At 50.1% G+C, this 21,554-nt stretch overlaps 2 protein-coding genes across 4 annotated transcripts in view; one reads left to right on the top strand and one right to left on the bottom strand.

Annotated features, from left to right (window-relative positions):
• Nucleotides 1-5,719, top strand: part of Srpk1 (SRSF protein kinase 1) — a 38,747-nt gene extending 33,028 nt beyond the window's left edge. For all 3 annotated transcript variants that reach the window (XM_027389046.2, XM_027389044.1, XM_027389045.2), the window contains 2 exons: nt 1,975-2,067; nt 3,470-5,719. In XM_027389046.2, the coding sequence (XP_027244847.1) occupies nt 1,975-2,067; nt 3,470-3,654 (278 nt within the window). In that variant the 3' untranslated portion in view covers nt 3,655-5,719. The remainder of the gene's footprint in view (nt 1-1,974; nt 2,068-3,469) is intronic.
• An 8,420-nt stretch (nt 5,720-14,139) lies between these two features.
• Nucleotides 14,140-18,410, bottom strand: Lhfpl5 (LHFPL tetraspan subfamily member 5). Its single transcript, XM_035451440.1, has 2 exons — nt 17,999-18,410; nt 14,140-14,612 (listed from the first exon to the last, which is right to left on the bottom strand). The coding sequence occupies exons 1-2, from the start codon at nt 18,408-18,410 to the stop codon at nt 14,140-14,142; spliced, it is 885 nt and encodes a 294-aa protein (XP_035307331.1).
• Between the last annotated feature and the right edge of the window lie 3,144 nt (nt 18,411-21,554).

Genomic DNA, 21,554 nt, shown 5'->3' with positions numbered 1-21,554 from the left:
TACTGTCAGTTGCTCCATCTAAGGGCATGAAAAGACAGCCAGGTGCATCTGATTTTGCCAGCCTGTTATCCAGATCCCTAGGTGAATAAAAAAGTTGATTAGGGAAATGCTTGTTTATGTTGGGTTTGTAGCAGTGAGTTTGCATGGCAGCATGATACCTGTGTGAAGACCATGCCTTCCACTGTCATGCTTTGCTCTTGGCTTTGGGGAGCCTGGCTTTGTGTTCTTTGGAAGCAGGGCTGCCCTCTGCTGGGTGGCGTGGATCCCTTTGGATATTAATAGATGGTGTGAATGCAGCCTGCTGAGATTCCTAAGTACTGTATTGAAGGCGGCGGTCAGGGGCCTGCTTGTTCTGCTCAGTACAGGTAGGGTTTGTTTCCTATATACCACACACCTCGTGTTCTCTTAGAAGAGCAGCTCTCAACCTGTGGGTTTTGACCCCTTGGGGGATCTAATGACCCTTTCACATGGGTCATATCAGACACTTACGTTATGATTCATAACAGTAGCAAAAGTACGATTATGATGTAGCAAGGAAAATAATTTTATGCCTGGGTGGTGAGAGGGAGTGGTGGTGGTGCACACCTTTAATTCTGGCACTTGGGAATCAGAGGCAGGTAGAATTCTTGAGTTCCAGGACAGCCAAGGCTACAGATACCTTGTCTCAAAAAAGCATAGGTAGGCAGATAAAACGGTGGTGCCGATGGTTTTGTTGTTGGCGTCACTACTACATGAAGGATGTATTAAAGGACTGCAGCATTAGGAAGGTTGAGAACCACTATCTTTTTTTTTTTTTTTTTAACCACTAAATTTTTTAAAAATTTCTTTTATTTGTGTATGTTGGTATTTTGCCTGCATGTATATCTATCTGTATGAGGGTATCAAGTACCCTAGAAATACAGTTACAGACAATTGTGAGCTGCCATGTGGGTGCTGGGAATTGAACCCAGGTCCTCTAGAAGAGCAGCCAGTGCTCTTTTACTGCTGAGCCATCTCTCCAGCCCTGAGAACCACTGTCTTAGAAGTTCATAGCTGTAGGTTTATGGAGCTGTACAATGCTGTTATATCTCTTTTATATACTTTGTCTTCACCAGACTGTAGGAAGTGTGTGCTACAGAATACACAGGGTTTCTCTGTGTAGCTTTGGAGCCTATCCTGGCACTCACTCTGGAGACCAGGCTGGCCTGGAACTCACAGAGATCCGCCTGCCTCTGCCTCCGCCTCCCGAGTGCTGGGATTAAAGGCTAAAGGCGTGTGCCACCACCGCCCGACTGAAACGTCTGCTCTTGGAATTCCATCCCGCAGTCTGTACTCACAGTCAGGTCAGCCCTCAGCCATTGTGCTGTTGTTTGACTTTTCAGAGCTGTAGCTAATGTGTGTGTTGTTATTTAGCTATTGTGCTGGTCTGGGAATGCTGACATGCTTTTCCTCTGCTTGAGGAACCATTGGACTCAGGTTTCTGGCTGTAGATAAGCCTCCAAACTAAGAAAGCTTGCAGTTAGGCAAGCAGGACCCAAGGTCATTTGTGGTCTCCTCAATATCCCCTGGACACCTGGGTATTGTTCATTATCACTTGAACCCGCTAACCCTTGGAAAGCCTTGTTTACTGCTTCACCTTGATCCTGTTCGTCTTTCTTCTATCTCTGCCCACCTGGCGCATGCTGTAGCTGATAGGCAAGATTCCAAGGCCCTTTGGCCACAGTTGGAAATAATCAGAGGACTTCTCAGTCTCAGGCAGACACGCTCGGGGACACAACTTGAAGCAGGGCTTCTTGTACCAAGACTGATGGTGGTTGTCACCCAGGGCTGCCTGGAGAGGTGCTGAGGCGTCTGTCATTGGAATGGACCCTGCATTAGACAGATGAGGACAGGAAGGACGTATGCAAGGCCCTGACAGTGGCATGTGTGCTGTCTAGAGCCACATTTGTGACCCTGCTCTGTTTTCTCTGTCCCCTGAAATGTCTGCACATACAGATCACATCGCCTTGATCATAGAACTTCTGGGGAAGGTGCCTCGCAAGCTCATTGTGGCAGGGAAATATTCCAAGGAATTTTTCACCAAAAAAGGTAAAACAGATATGTTTGTTTCCAGTCATTGAAGGGTAAAAAAAGTGTCTGAAATGAGAACGTCCGTGTGTCTGGTCTGCAGAAAGGTGAGTGTGTGAGTGAGTGTAAGAGAGAGAGAGATTCCATGGATACCCAGTGTGCCTTAACAGTCGCTGAAAGCGGTATGGGGTCAGCACAGCCACACTGTTGGGTTTGATTTGGTTTTGAGTGGTGTCTCCCTATGTATTTCAGGTTGGGTTAGAGGTGCATGCCTCCACACCTACTTAAAAAACACACTGTGGGGTAGGGTGGTACTGGCCAGCCTGGTCTATAAAGAGAGTTCCAAGACAGCCAGAGATGTTACATAGAGAAGTTTTGTCTCCAAAAATTAAAAAAGAAACCACAATATGGGCCCAGAGGGGTGGCCCAGTACTTAAGCACATGTATGTCTAGTAACTGAAAGCCTCTTAGGACAAGGACAGTGCTCCCGCTCACCTTTGCATCCCGGGGTTCTCCACACAGACTAACAACACTTGAGTGTCATGTTTGTGCTGTTAGGAGTGTGGACATGATGTGCCCATTTCTCATCCCAGCCCCCAGTCTCCAGGGCAGGAGTTGTTCCAGGTCAGCCGAGGCTTCATCACAGGGACACATCTCCAACAAAACAAAGAATAAGGGGTACCACATTACTTGGAAGAGGTAGCTTGATAATGTCTTCACTTTGTAGACAGTGTCTAGTTCTCTGGCCTAGGGCAGTCCTCACCTCAGACTCGGGGCAGTCTTCTTCTGCCCAGCCTCCTCAGGCATGAACTTTGAGATGAGCTGAAGTGGAAAATGAACCTGGAAGGATCTGGAGATCTGCTCTGTTGTCTGTACCGTTTTTTAGCTGCTAACGAGTGCTGAGGAACCTGAGCAGGAGGCGTCCTTAGAAAAGTTGAAGCTCATTTGAGCTGGGAAAGTGCTCTTAAGGGACTCTCATGTGTGCAAAGTCAGTCACGGCATGGCCTTTGAAAAGGGCCCCCAATCTCATTGTGTGGATTGCGTTCTTAGTAGCATTTACCCAGGGAAGCTGTTAAGTGATGACCTCAGATTCCTTGCTTACGGCAGGGGCTAAGACCTGTAGATCTCAGCTGCCGGGGTTTTAAGGTACTTCCAGAAAGCATCTGAGAACTGTGGGTGCTGCTCGGTGGTGTGATCCAAGTACCATTTGTTGGAGGGAAAAGGTCAGTTCCAAGGAGCAATTCAACTCCTTGGTGCCACTGAAGCATTTTGTGTGTATCTGTCATGCTGTTGGCTTTTTGTTTGCAAACCGTCGCCTCATTTAAAAGCAGTGTTTGCTAGACCTAGCCAGTTGTTTATAAGGCGGTGCTGGAGCTCACCATGAGGCTTTGGACCGTGTGACCCTTGTACTGTGTCCCCACAGGTGACCTGAAACACATCACCAAGCTGAAGCCTTGGGGCCTTCTGGAGGTTTTGGTGGAGAAGTATGAGTGGCCTCAGGAGGAGGCTGCTGGCTTCACAGATTTCCTGCTGCCCATGCTGGAGCTCATCCCTGAGAAGAGGGCCACTGCTGCTGAGTGTCTCCGCCACCCTTGGCTCAATTCCTAAGCCCCTTCTGCTCAAGCTGCAACAGAGTTCATCAGGCTGACCCTCCGACCCTCCCCTCTGAGACTTTTCCCTCTTCCCTTTCAGGGTGAAGCTCTTTTCTTCCAGGGCTTCTAAATTTTTTTTTAATCCAACATGTTCATTTGGGTTTGCTTCCTTGACCCTGTGGAAATCGCCACAGCCGCTGGACATCCTAGGTGAATTTGGCCTTAGTTGGGCTCTGCCAAAGACTAAAAGTATGAACAGCCCCACCCTCTGCCCTGCCCTTTTCATTAGGTTGTCAACACCCTTTTTAAAGAGGGCTGTGAAGATCTGTGAGCCCCTCCTTTTATTCACCAACTCTAAGAGTCTGGTTTCTAATTCGTATCCCGCTGCCAGCATAAGGTTGAGGAGGGAGGGGTATGAATCTGTGAGCAGCAGCAGAGACATTAAAAGTGCTGTGTCCAGGCCATGTCATCTGCCTGGATTCTTTCTGTGTTCTCTATGTTCACGTTTTTTTTGTTTTTTTGGTTTTTTTTTTTCCTTCGACTTTGACGCTACATTTTTCGATGAGCAACAAATTTGGTTACCAATATCACTGTTGAAAGCACTGTCGGATTTCTGTCATACTCTCATTAACTAAGTTCCTGGAATTTTGATTCTGATTTTTAATTAGACAAAACAGAACCAGTGAATGATATTTCCCGAGAGCCTCAGGTGTTGTGCAAATAGCCGTCTCTGTGTGTCTTCTGTTGCCGTAAGAGCAGTTGCTGTGGTCCACACTTCTGGCTTGGAATGCCTCCTGGCATCTGGCTTGCTCAGTTTGTGTTTACTATCTCATAACTAGAACGCTGAGGTGATCCAGATGGGAGCTGTGCCCTTGGGGAGTGCTCCCGCATTCCAAGTCCTTCCCAGACAGCCCCTGGCGCCCGTTCACAGCTCCTCCTGCCTTGCCTGGAACCCTGGCCCTGATGCAGTTTCTCCACGTGGCTTTGCTGTCTTGTTTCTCAGAGACTCTGGGTCTTGAGTGAAGAGCCGAGGGGAGGGGATGGCACTTTTCTTTTCCCCCTGTTGGTTTTGATATTAGCCATCCTATGCTGCTATTTCCTTGTATAATGTCAGTTTCTAACTACAATTTTGAGATGATTGAAATGTACTTGAGGCTTTTCTTCTTAATGCAAAAAAGGCTTTGTGAGTTTTGTTTTTGGCTCAGCCTCTCATAAACTTGATTACCTAAACATTTCCTGTTCCTCAGGTGAAGTGGGCGTCAGGAAAGAGGCGGGATTAGCTGCTTGCTAATTTAGCAAGGACCAATGGGTCTTAATTACCACACTGTCTGGAAACAGCTCGGTTTCTAACTTGCAGAAAGCCTTGGGCCTGCAAGCCAAGGCTCTCCTAAGCAAGCTGAGCGAAACCAGCCACTGCCTCCTTCCTGTGTGTGAGCCTGGAGAAGAGTAGGCTCATGGAACTCATCAGCTTTGCCTGAGGAACTGGCCAGCCATTATTGGCTCTTGATTGGTTATTCCTGGAACCAGACGTGTTCCTGTAGAAAGAGTTTTTAAAAAGTCAGGCTATCTATGCACCTATCAGGAATAAAGAGAGCAGACGACATCACATAACGGCAGGGAAACCCTACATCAGTTCTACTCCACTGTGGGTGTCAACTGTACTGACATCTAAAGCAATAGCAGACCCACCTGAACTGCTTCTCACTAAGTCACGGTTGCAGGATTACGGGAATCCTAGTGACGTAACCAAGAAACAAGCCAACAGCAGGCCTGTTTTAATCATGAGGGGAGACCCTGGAACTTCATTTGGGAAATAAGTCCCACCAAATAAGGGCTTCCCCCTATTGCTTAAGGAGCCAGAGGACCTGGGAGAGCTGGAAGAGGCAGCAGTGGGAGCTGTCTGTCCATCCATGGCCTCCCTGAGCACGGTGGATGCCCTAGAGGCCAGGCCAGGTCTCCCTGGAGGACTGCTGTTGGCTCTTGGTTGAGAATAAAGCCCTGGTATGTTTTCTATTCTTTCTACTGAGTGCATTGTTTGTGTCCTCACAAATGCAGAACAATAAACAGAGTATTTAATAACCTGCTTGTCTCCAGAGGTTTCGTTTCTTTGCTGCCCAGTTAACTATGCAATAAAACAGAATGTAGGCACTCTCTTGGGTTTGAAATTTTGCTCCTAACTCTTAATTGTGGAATTGAGATGTATTTCAGAAAATTGTATTTATTACATTCAGGAGTGTATCTGGGGCGGTGATTCAGTGATTAGCACATAAACCCACCCCACCAAGAAAGCCAGGTGTGAAATTTGAAAATCAAAAGCATGATGACTTTAAGGGGATGGGAACAGGATCCCTAGAGCTGCAGGCTCAGTGAGACTATCCAGCAAAAAAGCTACAAAGGAAGGCACATAATGCCAGCCTGGCTGCCTCACAGGGGTGTGTGTGTGTGTGTGTGTGTGTGTGTGTGTGTGTGTGTGTGTGTGTGTGTGTGTGTGTGTGTGTGTGTGTACATTGGTTCTCGAGTAGCCTTTTCCCATCATATGAAGGGTTTTCACTGCCCCTCTTGAACTTAGCAAATGACATACACAGTACAACCGTTTTTGGTGGAGCCACTGGCAGGAGGGTCAGGTATACCTGCCTAATCCACTCCCTGTGGTAAGTTCCTAGTGATACCAGCAGCCAGTGGAAGTGATTTTGGAGGCCTCTGGTAATGGAACCAGAGAAGGGTCAGGCAGTTTATTGGGACAACCTGTTGAGCCCTTTGTGGTGTCTTAGTATTTGCTGTGCTGCAGTCAGGGCCCTGGCACTCGCTAGGCCAGTATTCTACCGCCATGCTTGTGTGGGCCACAGATCCAGAAATGGGCATATCCTGCCCTGATTACTTGGAGTACTGGTGAGATTGAAAACTTAACAGGTTTTGGCCGGACATTGGCACATGCCTTTAATCCAGCACTCAGGAGATGGAGACAGGTGGATCTCTGAGTTCGAAGCCAGCCTGGTCTACAGAGCAAGTGCCAGGACATGCTCTGAAACTACAGGATTTATTGGCCATTTATATGGGAGTTTTGTTTATTTTTTTTACTTTATGTGCATTGGTGTTTTTTTTGCCATGGGTATCAGGTCCCCTGAAACTGATACAGTTGTGAGGTGCTGGGAATTGAACCCAGGTCTTCTAGAAGTGAAGTCAGTGCTCTTAACCCCTGAGCTACTTCTCCAGCCCCACTTAAATGTCTTATTTCTTTAAACTCAGATTTCTTGGGGCGGGGGTGGGGAGGTAAGGGGAATTTCAATATGTATCTCTAGCTGTCCTGGAACTCACTGTGTAGACCAGTTTGGCTCCCAAGGGCTAGGATTAAAGACAGGTGCCACCACTCCTGGTCCTACTTAGGGTTCTTTTTTGGTGTGTGTGTGTGTGTGTATGTGTGTTCTCTGTGTAACAGCCCTAGCTGTTGTGGAACTCGCTCTGTAGACCAAGCTGGCTTTGAACTCACAGAGATCCACCTGCCTCTGCCTTCTAAGTGTTGCATAAAGGTTTGTACCACCATCATCCAGTTCTACTCCAGTTTGTTTTGAAGGGCTTTCCTAGTTTTTAAAAACCATTTGTGAGTGTGTGTGCTCATGCATGTGTGGGGGAGGAACACAACTTTAGGAGTTGGTTCTTGTACATTACTTCCACAATTGAACTCATCCTCAGGCTTTCAAGACAAGCCATCATGTCTACCCTAGAGTGCTTTCTTTTTACTATCATGGTTAGGACTTGTTTTATATATTAAAGTTAATGAAATTTTGTTGTTTGCTCCATGTAGTTGCCCAGGTTTTAATTTGCCTTTCCCCTTATATTTATGGCATTTTTAGTCATAAAAAGTCCTTTTTCAGGTACCCATGAACTACATAGTGTTTTGAGTTATTTTGTTGTGCTGTAGGCGGGCATAGCAACGCACACCTATCATTCCAGGACTCAGGAAACTGCGGCAGGAGGATTACTACAAATTTGATGCTAGCCTAGAAGGCTGTTGTGTTCTGTCTAGAAAGAGACCTGTGAGATGCAACAAACCAATAAATTACCAGACTGGTCAGCCATTGGTCTCCTGCCAAGCCTCTTAAGTGTAGAGCTTGGAAATCCAGGGTTTGGGGGCAAGCATCTTGCCACATCAGAACAAGTTTTCACAGAAACTCCCATTGGCTAATGGAACCCAACCCAGCCTATCAGATTTGTCTACTGCTTAGAGCTTTTGTTTTCTGTTCTTTAGGGTTTTTGTTTGTTGGATTGGTTTGGTTTGTTCAGTTGTTTTTGGAGACAGAGTTTCTCTGTTGTAGCCCTGGCTGTCCCAGAACTCACTCTGTAGACCAGGCTGGCCTGGAACTCGAGATCCTGCGTGCCTCTGCTTCCCAAGTGCTGGGAGTAAAGGTGTGTGCCACTCACCAGCTTCATGTTGTGTTTCTAATTTCTGAGCCCTTGCCAGTCTACAGCTTGATGAGGAAAATGTTGACATTAGTGAAGTCGAGTGAGCTTGGGAATATGGCCTATGACACCAGAGAAAGCTTGGTGGCTCACTCTTGGTGTCTTCAGAACATTGACAAAGTGATGGAAGCCTGAGGCCTGCCGGAGAAGAAGTTTGTAGTCACTGAGATTTTCCAAAGCTGCAGGTGGGTATTACATATAGTATACAATCTACAGAAATATTGGGATAATTAAATGGAGAGGTTTTGTTTTAGGTTTTTTGTTTTGTTTTCCATTTGTTTATTAAGGCAGGGTCTTGCAGGCTGCCCTGAAACTCAATTATATAGACCAGGCTGTTCCTGCCTCCCAAGTGATGAGATTAGAGGTGTGTGGCCACCATGCCCATTTTGCAACAAGTTTTGAGATTCTAAGCAAGGAAGTGTTTGCTTCCGTACAAGTTCCATGTAGACAGACATGACCGTTCCTTATAAAGGGCAGAGGGCAACGAATATGGAAGGGAGCCCCATTGGATCCCTCACCCTCAGTTCTCCCTTTGGTCTAATTGGTCCTGATTTGCCATTTTTAGTGCAGAGAGCCTTGCTCAGTGACTGTTCTCAGGAAGTGCAGCCGCTCTCTGCTTTTGCTAGGTCTAGAGGGTGATGGGGTTGGAAATGAGCAAAGCAGACCGTGCTCTCAGTGCTCGGAGGTTAGCAAGAGTGAGTTTTCAGGAGTGGAGCCGACCTTGTCTACAAAACAGATTGTGTTACTCACTGCAGTAGCGCAGATTGTAAAGCTGGAAGGGTGTGGAGATCAGCGTGGCTCTTAGGCCCGGATGACAAGCACGTGGTGCATATCTCAGAAACAACTGTTCCAGGGCTCTGGGATGAAACCCACACTCCAGCAGGATACTGTAGTAAACACCCATCTTAGAAAATTGAGTCGAAAATTGCTGTAGAAAATTGAGTAGCTACAAAAAGTAACTTGTTTTTTCTTTATTTGTATTTCCAGTTCTAGCCATCCTGGAACTCACTCTGTAGAACCAGGCTGGCCTTTGAACCCAGAGATCCACCTGCCTCTGCCTCCCGAGTGCAGGGATCAAAGGTGTGTACCACCACTGCCAATGCAAAAAGTAACTTTTCAAGGAGCCCAGGCCTAGGAAGACGACTCTAAAGTGAGTTAGGATTCCCAGCATACAAAAGCCTGGGTGTGGTGACTGGTGACTGGCACAACTGTAATCGCACTGCAGAGGAGTAGAGTCAAGAGGCAACCATTCTGGCTGAATCAGCAGACTGGTTCAGGGAGAAAGCCGGGATGGCAGCACACTTTAAAGCCCAGCCTAGAGACAGAGGCAGGAGAATCTCCCTGAGTTCAGGCAGTCAGCTATGTAAGGAGACCCTATATAAACAAACATCAAACCATGCCCTCTGGGGCACAATATGTTCCAGTGTGTGTATCTGTTCACACATGTGCAGACAATTCAAAAGGCCCCAAGAATTCCCATGTCCCCACAGCTCGTGGTTCTGCTCGTAGAGTTGGGTAGGTGAGATGGGGTGGTCGGTCCCTGGGGACTAGGTTAGGAAGAGACATAGCTTTTGTCTTGTCTCCCCAGCACTGTCTTGTTTGGCTTTGGACCCTTCTGAGGAAGCAGGCTACCTGAGTGGCCTGTGAAGGATGGTCCCAGTGAGGAACTGAGAAGCCAAGTCAACAGCTCATCCTGCTGGCAGCTTTGCTGAGATGCAGATCAGGCCAGTGCTGTGCTAAGCCCCAGCTTTGATATCATGCATCATGGGTGACTAGTAAGGGCTGCAGAAAGCACTGAAGATTTCAAGTTTGCATTTCATGCAGCGTGACCCAGTCAGTGCATGTAATCTTGCCACCTTCCTCTTTGAGAACTTCAGCCTCAGCAATTTCCAACTCCACCACATCTGATTTTCCTTGTTTAGGAGGATTTCGTTAGATGTTGAGACAGGGTCTTAAGTAGTTTGGGCTGGCCTCATGCTTGCTATGTAGTGGAGGGATGACCTTGAAACCCTCCCTAATGGTTCTGTCTCTACCAAATGCTAGGATGATAGGTGTGCACCACCCTGCCTTAGTGAGAGGCTTTGCCTATTTTCTCTGTCAGTGTTGGAGATCAGGTGCAGGACCCTTTGCATGCTGGACAGAGTTCCACCCTCTTCCTAACTCCTCCCTCTTGAGCCTGTCGGCTCTGAGCTAATTGACAGGGCAACTCAGGCACCACAGCACCCATCAGGTATGTCAAATCCCAAGTTTCTTGCAGAAATGTCCTGTAAAATTTATTTCCATGTAAATGGCAAATTCCTAAAGCTAGAAGCCAGTTCTGGCTGGGACACAGTGGGAAATGTGGATTTTGGTTCCAATGAGAAGTCAAATTGAAGTTGGGAATTTCTTGGTCCTATGTTTGGTCTCTATTCCTTGCACATGTCTGAGCATCAATAGGAAATAGAGAGAAGCAAAGGGACACTGCTGACCCCAGCCTCAGCCCCCTCTTCACTGTTGGCGGAGTCCTAAAGCTCGGGTCCCTAGACATGGACCATAAGCCTGGTGTCCAGCAGAAAGGCCACCAAAGAGTGAAGAGGCTTGCTCATGGGAAATGCGCCCTAGGAAGGAAACGCAGGTCTCTGTGGGTAAGCGCCCTCATGGCGCTCAGCCCTGGATGCCTTCATGTGGATTACTGCACTTCTGTGGGCTGCAGGAGACTGAAGGGTTCTACCCTGTGCTGAGACTCTGCCTCAGGATGCTGGAGGGGAAGTCCTTGTCTCTGAAAGATCCAAGTCCTGATTTTCCTAGTCTGGGAAATAACGGCCTGAAAAAGGAAAAGACAAAAGACTGCTAGGTTATAAAATGACATTTTAAAAGCCAATTAATTAAGCTTGGCGGCGGTGGTGGTGCACACCTTTAATCCCAGCACTCCGGAGGCAGAGGCAGGAGGATCTCTGAGTTCTAGGCCAGTGTGACTTACAGAGCAAGTTCCTCATTCTAGTGTAGCAAAAGATGGGCTCACCGGCACCACAGTGAACATGAGGCTGTGGAGGATTCCACTCGGAATAGCAGAAAGTTACAGCGGTGCCCCTGAGTGTCTAGAGGGGCTCACCGTGGGTCCTGGAGAACCATGAGAAGAATACTTGTAGACACTCAACTGTGTTTTTCAGATGCGATTCCTGTTTAGAAATGCTGTCTGTAGTTTCCGCCTCCTATAGCACAGCTGCCGTCCAACAAGCTCCCCAGTGACCAAAACCACAGGTGTGGGACTGCTTTAAATCGTCACCACCCACCTCCACCTCCACCACCACCACCATCACCCTCACCATAACCGCCACCACCATCACCATCATCACCATCAGAGCCAAGGACTAGAAGCCACTCCCCCAAATAAGAATAATTTAAATGAATATAATTCATGTACACACAGACCACCCAACCCTCAGTAAATGCCATCTATTAGAGATGACACTTGGGAAGAAGAGGTGATTTCTGTTTTTTATTTTTTTTTCTCTTCATTTCTAAGTCATTTTAGAAGCTAAAAGGCAATAAAGAAATCAATACAAGGCTGGGTATGGTGGCTACACCTTTAACCCTAGCAGTTGGGGAGGTAGAAGCAGGTGGATCTCTGTAAGTTTGAGGCCAGACTGGCCTACATAGTGAGTTCCAGGCCAGCCAGTGCCACATAGAGAATCCTGTGTCCAAAACAAAAAAGAAAAACAAATCAGTACACCATTGCTTCCTTTGGAATTACACTGAAACTGATTGATCATTGTTTCTTTTTTTTTTTTTTCTTTAGCTCTGCAGGAACAGAAAGATAAATTTAATATTTGGTATGCCAAATAATTCTATTATTTCTATTAGATTAGCTTTACTGAACATTGCTTCTCTCTCTCTCTCTCTCTCTCTCTCTCTCTCTCTCTCTCTCTCTCTCTGTGTGTGTGTGTGTGTGTGTGTGTGTGTGTGTGTGTGTGTGCCTTATTTTCTTCTGTATTAGGTTTTCTAGAATGTTTCTTATGAATCACTTAAAATTCTGAGAATCAGAGCCCAAATCATGAGCTTCCAAGAATGCTCTCTTCTGTTTGCCAGGCTCCACTGGTTTGAGAGTAACTCTTGGCTATTTTACATATCAAGACCTAGGTTTGCTCCCTCCCCTGAGGCTGCCCACCTCCACCCAGCCTGATTCAGCCAGCCCCTGCAGACTCACCTGCCAGAGTGTCCATCACCAGCCCTCAGTTACTTCAGACTTCCTCTGGAGAGAGAGAACAGAGTTCACGAGGAGGCTGCCTGTCAGTGGGTGAGTCCTGCTTGCTTCCAGCTGCTCAGACTCTTTCCTGTCTGTTCTTTTTGTTGTTGTTTTGGTTTGGTTTTCTTTTGGGGGGGCGGGGTTCGAAACAGGGTTTCTCTGTGGCTTTGGAGGCTGTCCTGGAACTAGCTCTTGTAGACCAGGCTGGTCTCAAACTCACAGTGATCTGCCTGCCTCTGCCTCCCGAGTGCTGGGACTAAAGGTGCGTGCTACCACTGCCCAGCTGTTTTGTTTTTCAAGACAGGGATTCTCTGTGTAACCCTGACTTTCCTGGAACTCACTCCGCCTGCCTCTGCCTCCTGAGTGCTGGGATCACAGGGATATGCCACCAGGCTCCTCATCTTGACTCTGAAGAATAGGGCTGTCTGACCCTCCTGATCCTGCTCTGTGCTCTGACTGAAGGATGTTAACCAGGTGTCCTCGGCTGCAACAGAAACCAGGCAAGCCCTGGTGAGAGTGAGGGGAGTGTGCAGCCATCCCATGACTTGGATCATGAGATGCCTCTTCAGCCACCTCAGCAGAACAATCACTGTTTCCTTGAGGGTTCTTCAAGGTCAAATCTCTTCTATAAACAGATGTTCATTCTAATGCCTGCCCCAGACAGAGACTGCTAAATTCCTACAACAGGATGAGATGTGGGCAGAGAACAATCTGGAAAGACTGAAGACAGGTGCACAGCACTGAGAGGAGGGAGAAGGCGGCGGCTGCCGTTTCAGTCAGTAAAGGCCATCTGAGCAAGGCATTCCTCAGAGAGGGTTTGCATGAGGGACTGCTTCTCTCTGACATAATGAATCTTCAGTTAAGAACACCCCGCATATTCGGAGACAGATTTAAGGATAGCTTTGCCTGGAGAACTACCCGCAATGCTCCCAATGGCCACTCCACCTCCCCAGAAAAGCCTGGACTCTGGAGAAGACGCCATGGGAGCAGGGTGTCACAGGAACCCCTGTCTGCCTCACATGCCCTGCTTTTGTGTGATGATAACACTGGCCCCTGCAAGGGCACATCATGATCCCAGCTGTGCATGGGGAAGGCACTCTGTAAGGACCAGCTCCAGTTTCTTTCCCTAAATGGGGTACTGGGAGGACCCAGCAGCTCCAGGAGTCCCGGTGAAGGAAAGAGATCTTGACCCAGCTCTGGCAATGCACAGTTGCCATTACTAGTCACAGAGATGAGTGTGGTGTGATCCAGACTCTGGGCTTACAGCTTCTCCTGTGCAGAAGTGTCCTTGGTCCTGGGCCCAGCGGGGGCAAGAGACTGCCTCCTGACCAGGTCCAAGGGCTGACACGATGGCACCGCCCTCAGGCGGCTGGGGAGATCCCTGAGGTGTCTCAGGAGCAATAGCAGCCACCTACTAGGCACAGCACTTGGGGACCCCTGGAGCTGTGAAACAGGTGCTGTTCTCTGACCAGGTTAACCCTGACACTGGAAAGACCCCTCAGGACAGTTGGGAGGAAGGCGCCCCAATGGAGATGGGCTTAAAATTCCAGGCAACAGGAGGTCAGCATGAAGCAGGTTCCCAGGAATCCACATCCCAGTTAGCCCCACCCCACCCACTGTCAGAAGTAGCTGGCTGGTGGCAAAAAGAGTTGGACAGAACAGGAGAGGCAGCCTGGGAGCCCAGGCACCCCATGCCCACCTCAGGGGCTGCCCATTCAATACCATCATGTTTTCAAGAGCATGCACACAGCCCCCACCTTCCCCAGCAGCTCATACCTCCTATCCCAGCATCCTCTCCACCTGCTGACCCCCCATGACTTAACCCGGCTTCGGTGCTTCCTGGGGGGGACCCCATCTAGGGCTGTTTCCTGCCCGTGGGCCTTTTCCGAATGGCCTGCCAGCTTTCAACCTCCCACTGGTGGCCTTTCTCAGGGGAGGACTGGCACAGTGTCTGGCTTTGTCTAAGCTCAGGGGACCTAGTAGACACACCGACTTCTGAGAGCCGCCACCCCACCGCCTCTCCACCACAGTCCCACGAGGAAGACCGCAGGTACCTTTGCCGTCAGCCTTGTAGTCGTCGGGGAGGAGCTTATCCTGGCGATAGCCCAACACAAACGCCAGGAAGGAGAGGATGAGAGCATCCCCGATGCTAAGGATGGCCAGCATGAAGGCCCAGCGGATGGTACAGTGGCCCAGCGTGTACTTTCCCGTCTGCTCACCACACATCCGCCGCACCTCACTGGAGTCCCAGCCATCAGGGTAGACCAGGCATCCGATCATGAGGCCCGTGGCTAAGGAGACAAAAGGGCACCGGCAGCGTCAGGCTGGGCACGCTCCTGGCTGCCTCCCTCACACCTTGACCTGCTTTTGTCCCCTCCCTGGTCTCTGGGGTTAGCCACCCGGGGTGGAGTGGGAGGCAGCCTCTTCCATCCATGCAAAATACAAGTGGAGAAGCTGAAGCTCACAAAGCTAAAAAGTCTTGGGAAGCAGCAGTCAGGATCGATGCAGGGCCGGGCTCCTCAGCCCGGTGGCTCTGCCCCACACGGGGTGGTCCTCTGTCGCCCTCTCAGTCTCACCCTGGACTCCAGCGTCCCATCCCAAGAGGCATCTCTTCTGTGAGACGCCCACTCATCCTCTGTCCCCGAAGCAAGTGTGACGATGAGGCAGGCGGTGGCTTTGGTCACCAAGCCTTTCATTCTGATGGCACACTTTACAGCTCAGGTCCTCTGACCGAATGAACACAGGGCCAGCCCCAACCCGGCTTCTCATTTTCTTCAAGAGCCTCCCATGCTCTTTCCCTCTGCAGTAATGACAGCGAAGACAGCCAAGAGCAGGGAAGCCGAGGCCACAGCGGTGCCAGAGGGCACACGGGACAGAGAGCTGTGCTTCAGGCCACAGTACTTATAAAAATGCTTCTCGAGTGGCTTGGAGGTTAAGAGCACTGACTGCTCTTCCAAAGGTCCTGAGTTCAAGTCCCAGCAACCACATGGTGGCTCACAACCATCCGCTATGAGATCTGGTGCCCTCTTCTGGTGTGCAGATATACATGGAAGCAGAATGTTGTATACATAATAAATAAATAAAATCTTTAAAAATAAAATGATTCTTGAGCCAGGCGGTGGTGGTGCACGCTTTTAGTCCCAGCACTCGGGAGGCAGAGGCAGGTGAATCTCTGTGAATTTGAGACCAGCCTGGTCTACAGAGTGAGTTCCAGGACAGCCTCGAAAAACCCTGTCTCAAAAAACAAAAAACAAAACAAAAATGCTTCTCGAGAATTTTCTATCATCCTCACCAGGTCCCCAAGGGATGGGATCATGTGCACTGGGTTGAGTGTTTTGAATGCCCCCAAACCTGTATGTTGAAATTCTAACCCTCAGAGCGATGGTTATTGGAACGCAGGGCTTTAGGAAGTACTTAGCTCATGAGACAAAGCCTTCATACATGGGGTTAGCACTCTTATGAAAGGGACCCCGGAGAGACTTCCTGCCTTTCCCTTCCTGTGTGGGCGGAGCAAGAAGTCAGCAGTCAGGGGCTGGAAGATGACCCCCACTGGAGCCACTCAGTCATCCAGCCTCCAGAGCCGTGAGAAATAAATGCCCCCCCCCACATCTGGAATTTGTTGTAACAACCCAAATTCACTAAGATGGGAGCTTACCAAGAATCAGGGAAACAACTGAGCCCATGCTCAGCCGGAGCCCCGAGCTCCTTCAGTATCTTAAGCTTCAGTCCCCTGCCTTTGCAGGGCATCAGCTTTGCTCTCTCCTTACCCTTACCCTGTCTTCTAGCTTTGTGGAAAATTTTGAGGTAACAGATGCATCCCCCAGTTGCTGGCTATGGGGCACAGCACTTCAGCCCTCCCCTCTCCAACACAGAGTGGAACACAACACCACCTTTGTCCTCACTCTCCATAAATGCTTCATGGGATGGCACTCGGCCACCTCTGCCATCAGTGTTTCAGCTCTGTGGCCCAGATAGTATCTGACTCAAATAGCCTGGGGCTCCTCCACCAGGGCCTCCCTCCTGCTGCCCGCTCAGCAAGCACACCTGTTGAAAGACGCTGGCTGGCGTGGGGACAGACAGCACTGGGAAAGGATGCCCTGTCTCCAGCACCCTGAAGCCCTGAGCAGGAAGACCAGCTGGCAAGCACAGCCACCCACCACGGCCCCTTCCTGATAGGACCACCATGGACTTTTGTCTAGCCTACCACCCAGCAAGGCTTGGAGATGGCTGGGGTCTAAGGAGGAACTCAGGCCAGGAGAGTGGCCTTCCTGTCAGACTGGGAATTAAGTCTGCCTGCACTTGCAAAATGCTCACCAAGTCTGAACCGGACTTTGTAAATGCAGAGACACTCTCAACTGGGTTGTATGAGGCTTCACCAGCAAATGAAGGTTTTTGTGAGTCGTGCCTATAACAATGGCTCTCAATAAAAATGGGCTTAGAAGATGGATAGTGGTTGACCGGCACCTTTAATTCCAGCACCCCAGAGGCAGAGGCAAGTGGATCTCTGTGAGTTCGGGGTGAGCCTGGTCTACAAAGTGAGTTTCAGGACAGCCAGGGCTACACAGAGAAACCCTGTCGCAAAACAATAAAAATGGTCTTAGAATATACCTAATTTGGGGGACCCTTAATTCTCCCAGAGTCCTGCTGGCCTGCTATAGCCTTTGGCCAACAGACAAAGGCTGCTGAAGGGTGTAGGTCATCTCTTCCTGAGTTTCAGTGGAGACCAAGATCAGCTGACCCAAGGACTAAGAGGGTCACCTGAGCCTGGAGCAGGAAAGTGGGCAGGAGATGCCGTGCCTTGGGACCCCATAAGCAACTGGCTACCTGACATGGTGTGAAAGGGCCTCAGGGTGCCTGTGCACCACCACCTCACAAAACAGAGACTCAATACAGAGTTCACATCCAGGGACAAAGACTCTCACTCCACAGTAAGAGAGGGACGCTTGGAAGGAAGTTGCTAAGAGAGAGGTCACAGCCAGCAAACATAGTCACTCCAAAGTCCTGGAGTCTTCCATGGGAGCCTCCAGGATGTGGGAGGTAGGAAGAGGCAGAGACTGAGGGTAGAGCTCTGGGAACTGCCATCACCATGGCTTGGATCCTAGGACACATGGCAATGGCCTTCCGGAAGCCACACGCCTGAGGTGTGGTGGTCTGGGTGTTAGTACACCTGATTGCTTCTACCAAGAGCTGTGTGCCCTCACCAAGGCTCTTCTCTCTGGCTCAGTATCTCTATAGCATGAGTTGACCAAACAGTGCCTCAGCATTTTTTTTTTTTTAATTTTAGTTGGGTGTGTATGTGACATGCCACAGCTTGTGACTCTTATAGAGTCACAGGACTACTCAAAGGAGTCCTGGAGGTTGACCTCCGGGTATCAAGACATGACGGCAAGCATCCTTACCATCTGCGCCACCTCGTTGTCCCTGCCTCATCCTTTCTAAGATTCACAGATTTTCCTCACAATGCAGCCCAGGCTGGGCTGGCACTCACAGCAGTCCTCTGTCTCTGTCTCCCAGGTGCTGGGATCATAGATGTGAGCATGCCCAGCTCTACTCAGGATCTTGGGTGGAACACTGAGTAGAAGGCGGCCCAGGGCCTCTACAGGAACGGGAAGCCACAGCTGTGCCCTGGGTCTGTCCTGCCCGCTTGCCCGCCCTCCCGCCCGCCAACCCTGCTCACCTGCAGCCAGCTGCATCCAGGCGCAGATCTTGTAGACCGTGGCAGTGTTGCAGATGAAGAATAGGCTGAAGCAGATGATGGAGCCAATGATGAGGAACATGGCCAAGGCCACGAAGAACATGGCTGTCTTGAAGGCTCTGGAGGGGATCGAGGAGAAGTCCAGAGGGCCACCCTTGCAGATGAGTTCCGAGGACAGCACGTTGCCCACGCAGTAGGAGAACAGGCCGAAGTAGCCGGCCTGCGGCGTGCTCACACTGTCGCCTATCCAGTAGGGCTGGATGAAGAGGGCCATGACCAGCACGGAGAAGCAGATGGTGAGCGTGCCCCACATCACTCCCACGGCGCGCGAGTTGCGCACGTAGTTTGTGTGGTAGATCTTGGCGGCCTCCTGGGCTGGCAGCAGCTTCACCATGGCGAAGGGACTGGGACGGGGGTTCCAGCTGAGGGTTTACAGCTCTCGGGAGCAGGGCCGGGTCGTGGGTCACTGCTCAGCCCGGTGTGAGAAGCAGTCCGAGGCCAGGGCTCGGTGTGAGCACGCCCCCGGGGTAGCCAGGCACCCAGCAGACCGAGGTCGACCTTGGCGTCCCAGGAGCCTGTGTCGGCCCCGACCGACCGGGAGGGTCTCAGGTCTGCTGCCTCCTCTAGGTCGGTCAGAGCCTGGGCCCGCGCCGCCGCCCTGCCCGCCCCTCCTGCTCGCCCTTGCGGGCCCCGCCCGCCCGGCTCTGCCGAGCGCGCGTTTCAGCACCACGGCCAGCGCCAGGGCTCGGGGCGGGGGACGGGGGCGGGGCCTGAGAGGGGGGGCCGGCGGCCGCCGGATGCCCGGAGGGGAAGCGAGCTGGGGACCCAACCCTCTCTTCCTCCCCGAGGGTGGAGCCGCGGCTGTCACATTCCTCCCGCTGATTCCTGCTGCAAAACCGCTTCCCGGCCTCTGCACCCCTGGCCCCCCTAGCCACCCTTCCGGGGACCTCACCGCTCACACCCCCTACCCAGAGAGCTGCAAGTTTCCACCGTGGTTTCGGCTCGGTCTTCCAGCCAATGACGGCTAAGAGCCGGGTGGAGGCTTAGATGTGGCAATGCAGTCAAGGACCGTGAGCCTCAGCTAGTGCGGATAACCCTGGCAACCATAAAGCATAGCAAAACGCATGACCAAACCACAGCAGAGCTCGGCGTCCAACACACCGCCTTGCTCTTCGAGTTTCTGTTTTCTATGAAGATTTCTTTCTAAAACATTCTCTTCCCCTGCTACAGGTGGTGTCTCACACCTGTAATCCCAGTACTCAGGAGGTGAAGGCAGGAGGATCAGGAGTTCAAGGAGAGGCTACATACAATCCTGTCTCAAAAAAAAAAAAAAAAAAAAGGAAGAAAGAAAGAAAGCAAAAGAAAGAAAGAAAGCATTCCTACCCTGCCTTAGTAGACAATTACATGGCTAATGTAAAGAACCAGGAAAGTATACATAAAAGAATAAAACCTTTATGAGCTAAGTGAAGCAGACATGGGCTTGGGGCTGAAGAGACGGCTCCGAGGGTAAATGTCTGCCTTGCAAACTTAAGCATCTGAGTTCAAATCTCCGGAACCCATGTGAACAGAGATGGGAGGTGCAGAGGAGAATCTTCAAGAGCTTACAAGCCAGTGAGACCGGCTTATGAAGTAGCACACAAGAGGCACAAGGGGGCCAGTGAGCACTGATATCCGAGTATGACCTCTGACCTCCACCTGTAGTCTGTGGCATTTGCACACGCACACAGGCACACATCATGCACTCATAAATCATATACATACTTTAAAGCTGGCCTCTAATGGCACGGTGGATGATCCATCAAAGGGATGGTGGCACACACCTGTAATCTCTGTGCTTGGGAGGCAGAGGCAAGTGGATCACCATGAGTTTGAGGCCAGCCTGATCTCCAGAGAGAGGTCTAGGACATCCAGAGCTGTAACACAGAGAAACCCTGTTTTGAAAATACCCAAGAAACCAAACAACCAAACAACCAAGGAAAACGGACTTGAAGTGGGGCGTGGCCACTTCAAGTGTGATCCAGCTCGTGTGTGTGTGTGTGTGTGTGTGTGTGTGTGTGTGTGTGTGTGTGTTTAAGGCAGAGGATTACCCCGTGTTCAAGGCCTGCCTAGGTTACCAGGAGACCTCATATAATTAAGGGGAGAGGCCACCTGGAGGGCTGAGTGTGACAGTGCACACCTGCCATCCCAGTTCCTGAGAGACAAGAATCGACGGTCAATGTGAGCTTGAGGCCAGCGTGGGCTACAGAATGAGAACCTGACTCAAAAACCAGCGAGCCACTGGGCAGTGGTGGCTCACACCTTTAATCCCAGCACTCCAGGGGCAGAGGCAAGCAAATCTCTGTGAGTTCAAGGCCAGCCTGGTCTACAAAGTGAGTTCCAGGACAGCCAGAGCTGTTACACAGAGAAATCCTGTCTCGAAAAAACAAGAAAACAACAAGTACAAAAAAAATATAGGTGGGATTACAGGAGCAAAACATACGTGTAACAAGTTAGTCACAATGCCCGCCTGAAACAAAGACATGATTGCAAGGAGGGCACAAGCAACAGGGTAGTCATAGCAACCTTTTGAGACAAAGGTAGAGTTGCAAGATGGTTATAAACAACTTTTTGGAGCAAAGACATGATGGTCATTCTTGGAACACGAAGTACAGAACCATTTGTAGTTGTGGTTACAGGTGGGCAGAGCCCAACCGTTGAGAATACAGATTTAATCACGAGCATGAATGAGCCTAGCTTGTCTTTACTATAAGATGGCTTTTAAGCCTAAAGTAGAGGCAGGCTGGTCCATCGCGTTACTTATTTTTATTCTATAATTTTACACACCCATGTAGAATGTACTCCGACCACCACCCCCCATATCCGCTGTCATCCCCTCCCCCTCCCTCCCCACCAAACCTCCCCTAGTTCACATCTGTTTTCCTTTTGGCCGGCTACACTTAATTAAGGTTGCTTGAATAAGCATGGCGGGGTTTGGGTTATTTACTTGAACAGCCCCAATTTACCTACCAGTGCTCATACCACCGAAGATACCCTCCCTACCCAGCAACCAGTAACAGCCAATAGGTCTCCACGGAGGGGCGGGGACTTAGGGGACCCTCACCGTCTTCGACAGAAGGTTGAGGGGTGCAGGGTGTGCAGCGCTTGTTCTGGGAGCCACTGCACAGTGAGTTCATGGGTGCTGCCGCCACGCGCGTCCAGAAGATGGCATTCTGCAGCCCTCCTCAAAGTTGTCATGTTCCTCCTGCCCCTCCTCGTCACGAGCCTTGCAGGGAGTCATGATGTCCTGTTTAGCGCTAACCACTCAGCAGTCACTGATTCTCTGCATTTTTACTCTTCATTGCATTAATTGTCACCCGCTGCAGAAGCTTCTCTGACCAAGGCTGAGACAGCACTTAACCTGCGAGTGTGAGCATAAATAGTTAGGCTGTTTGACATCATGTCCATATAGCAAAACAAAAATAGGAGCGGGGGTGGGGGTGCCCGAGCACGCCTTTAATCCCAGCACTCGGGAGGCAGAGGCAGGAGGATCTCTGTGAGT

Source organism: Cricetulus griseus, assembly GCF_003668045.3.
Source record: "Cricetulus griseus strain 17A/GY chromosome 1 unlocalized genomic scaffold, alternate assembly CriGri-PICRH-1.0 chr1_0, whole genome shotgun sequence".
In the NCBI taxonomy this organism is placed as follows: Eukaryota; Metazoa; Chordata; class Mammalia; order Rodentia; family Cricetidae; genus Cricetulus; species Cricetulus griseus.
This window is presented reverse-complemented; position numbering and strand designations above follow the sequence as displayed.

Bases quoted from the DNA above. Each gene is read 5' to 3' on its own strand.
- Lhfpl5 (XM_035451440.1), bottom strand. From the start codon at position 18,410: ATGGTGAAGCTGCTGCCAGCCCAGGAGGCCGCCAAGATCTACCACACA. The intron at 14,613-17,998 runs GTGAGCAGGGTT...TTGTCTCCTTAG, and splicing joins CTGGATGCAGCTGGCTGCAG to CCACGGGCCTCATGATCGGA.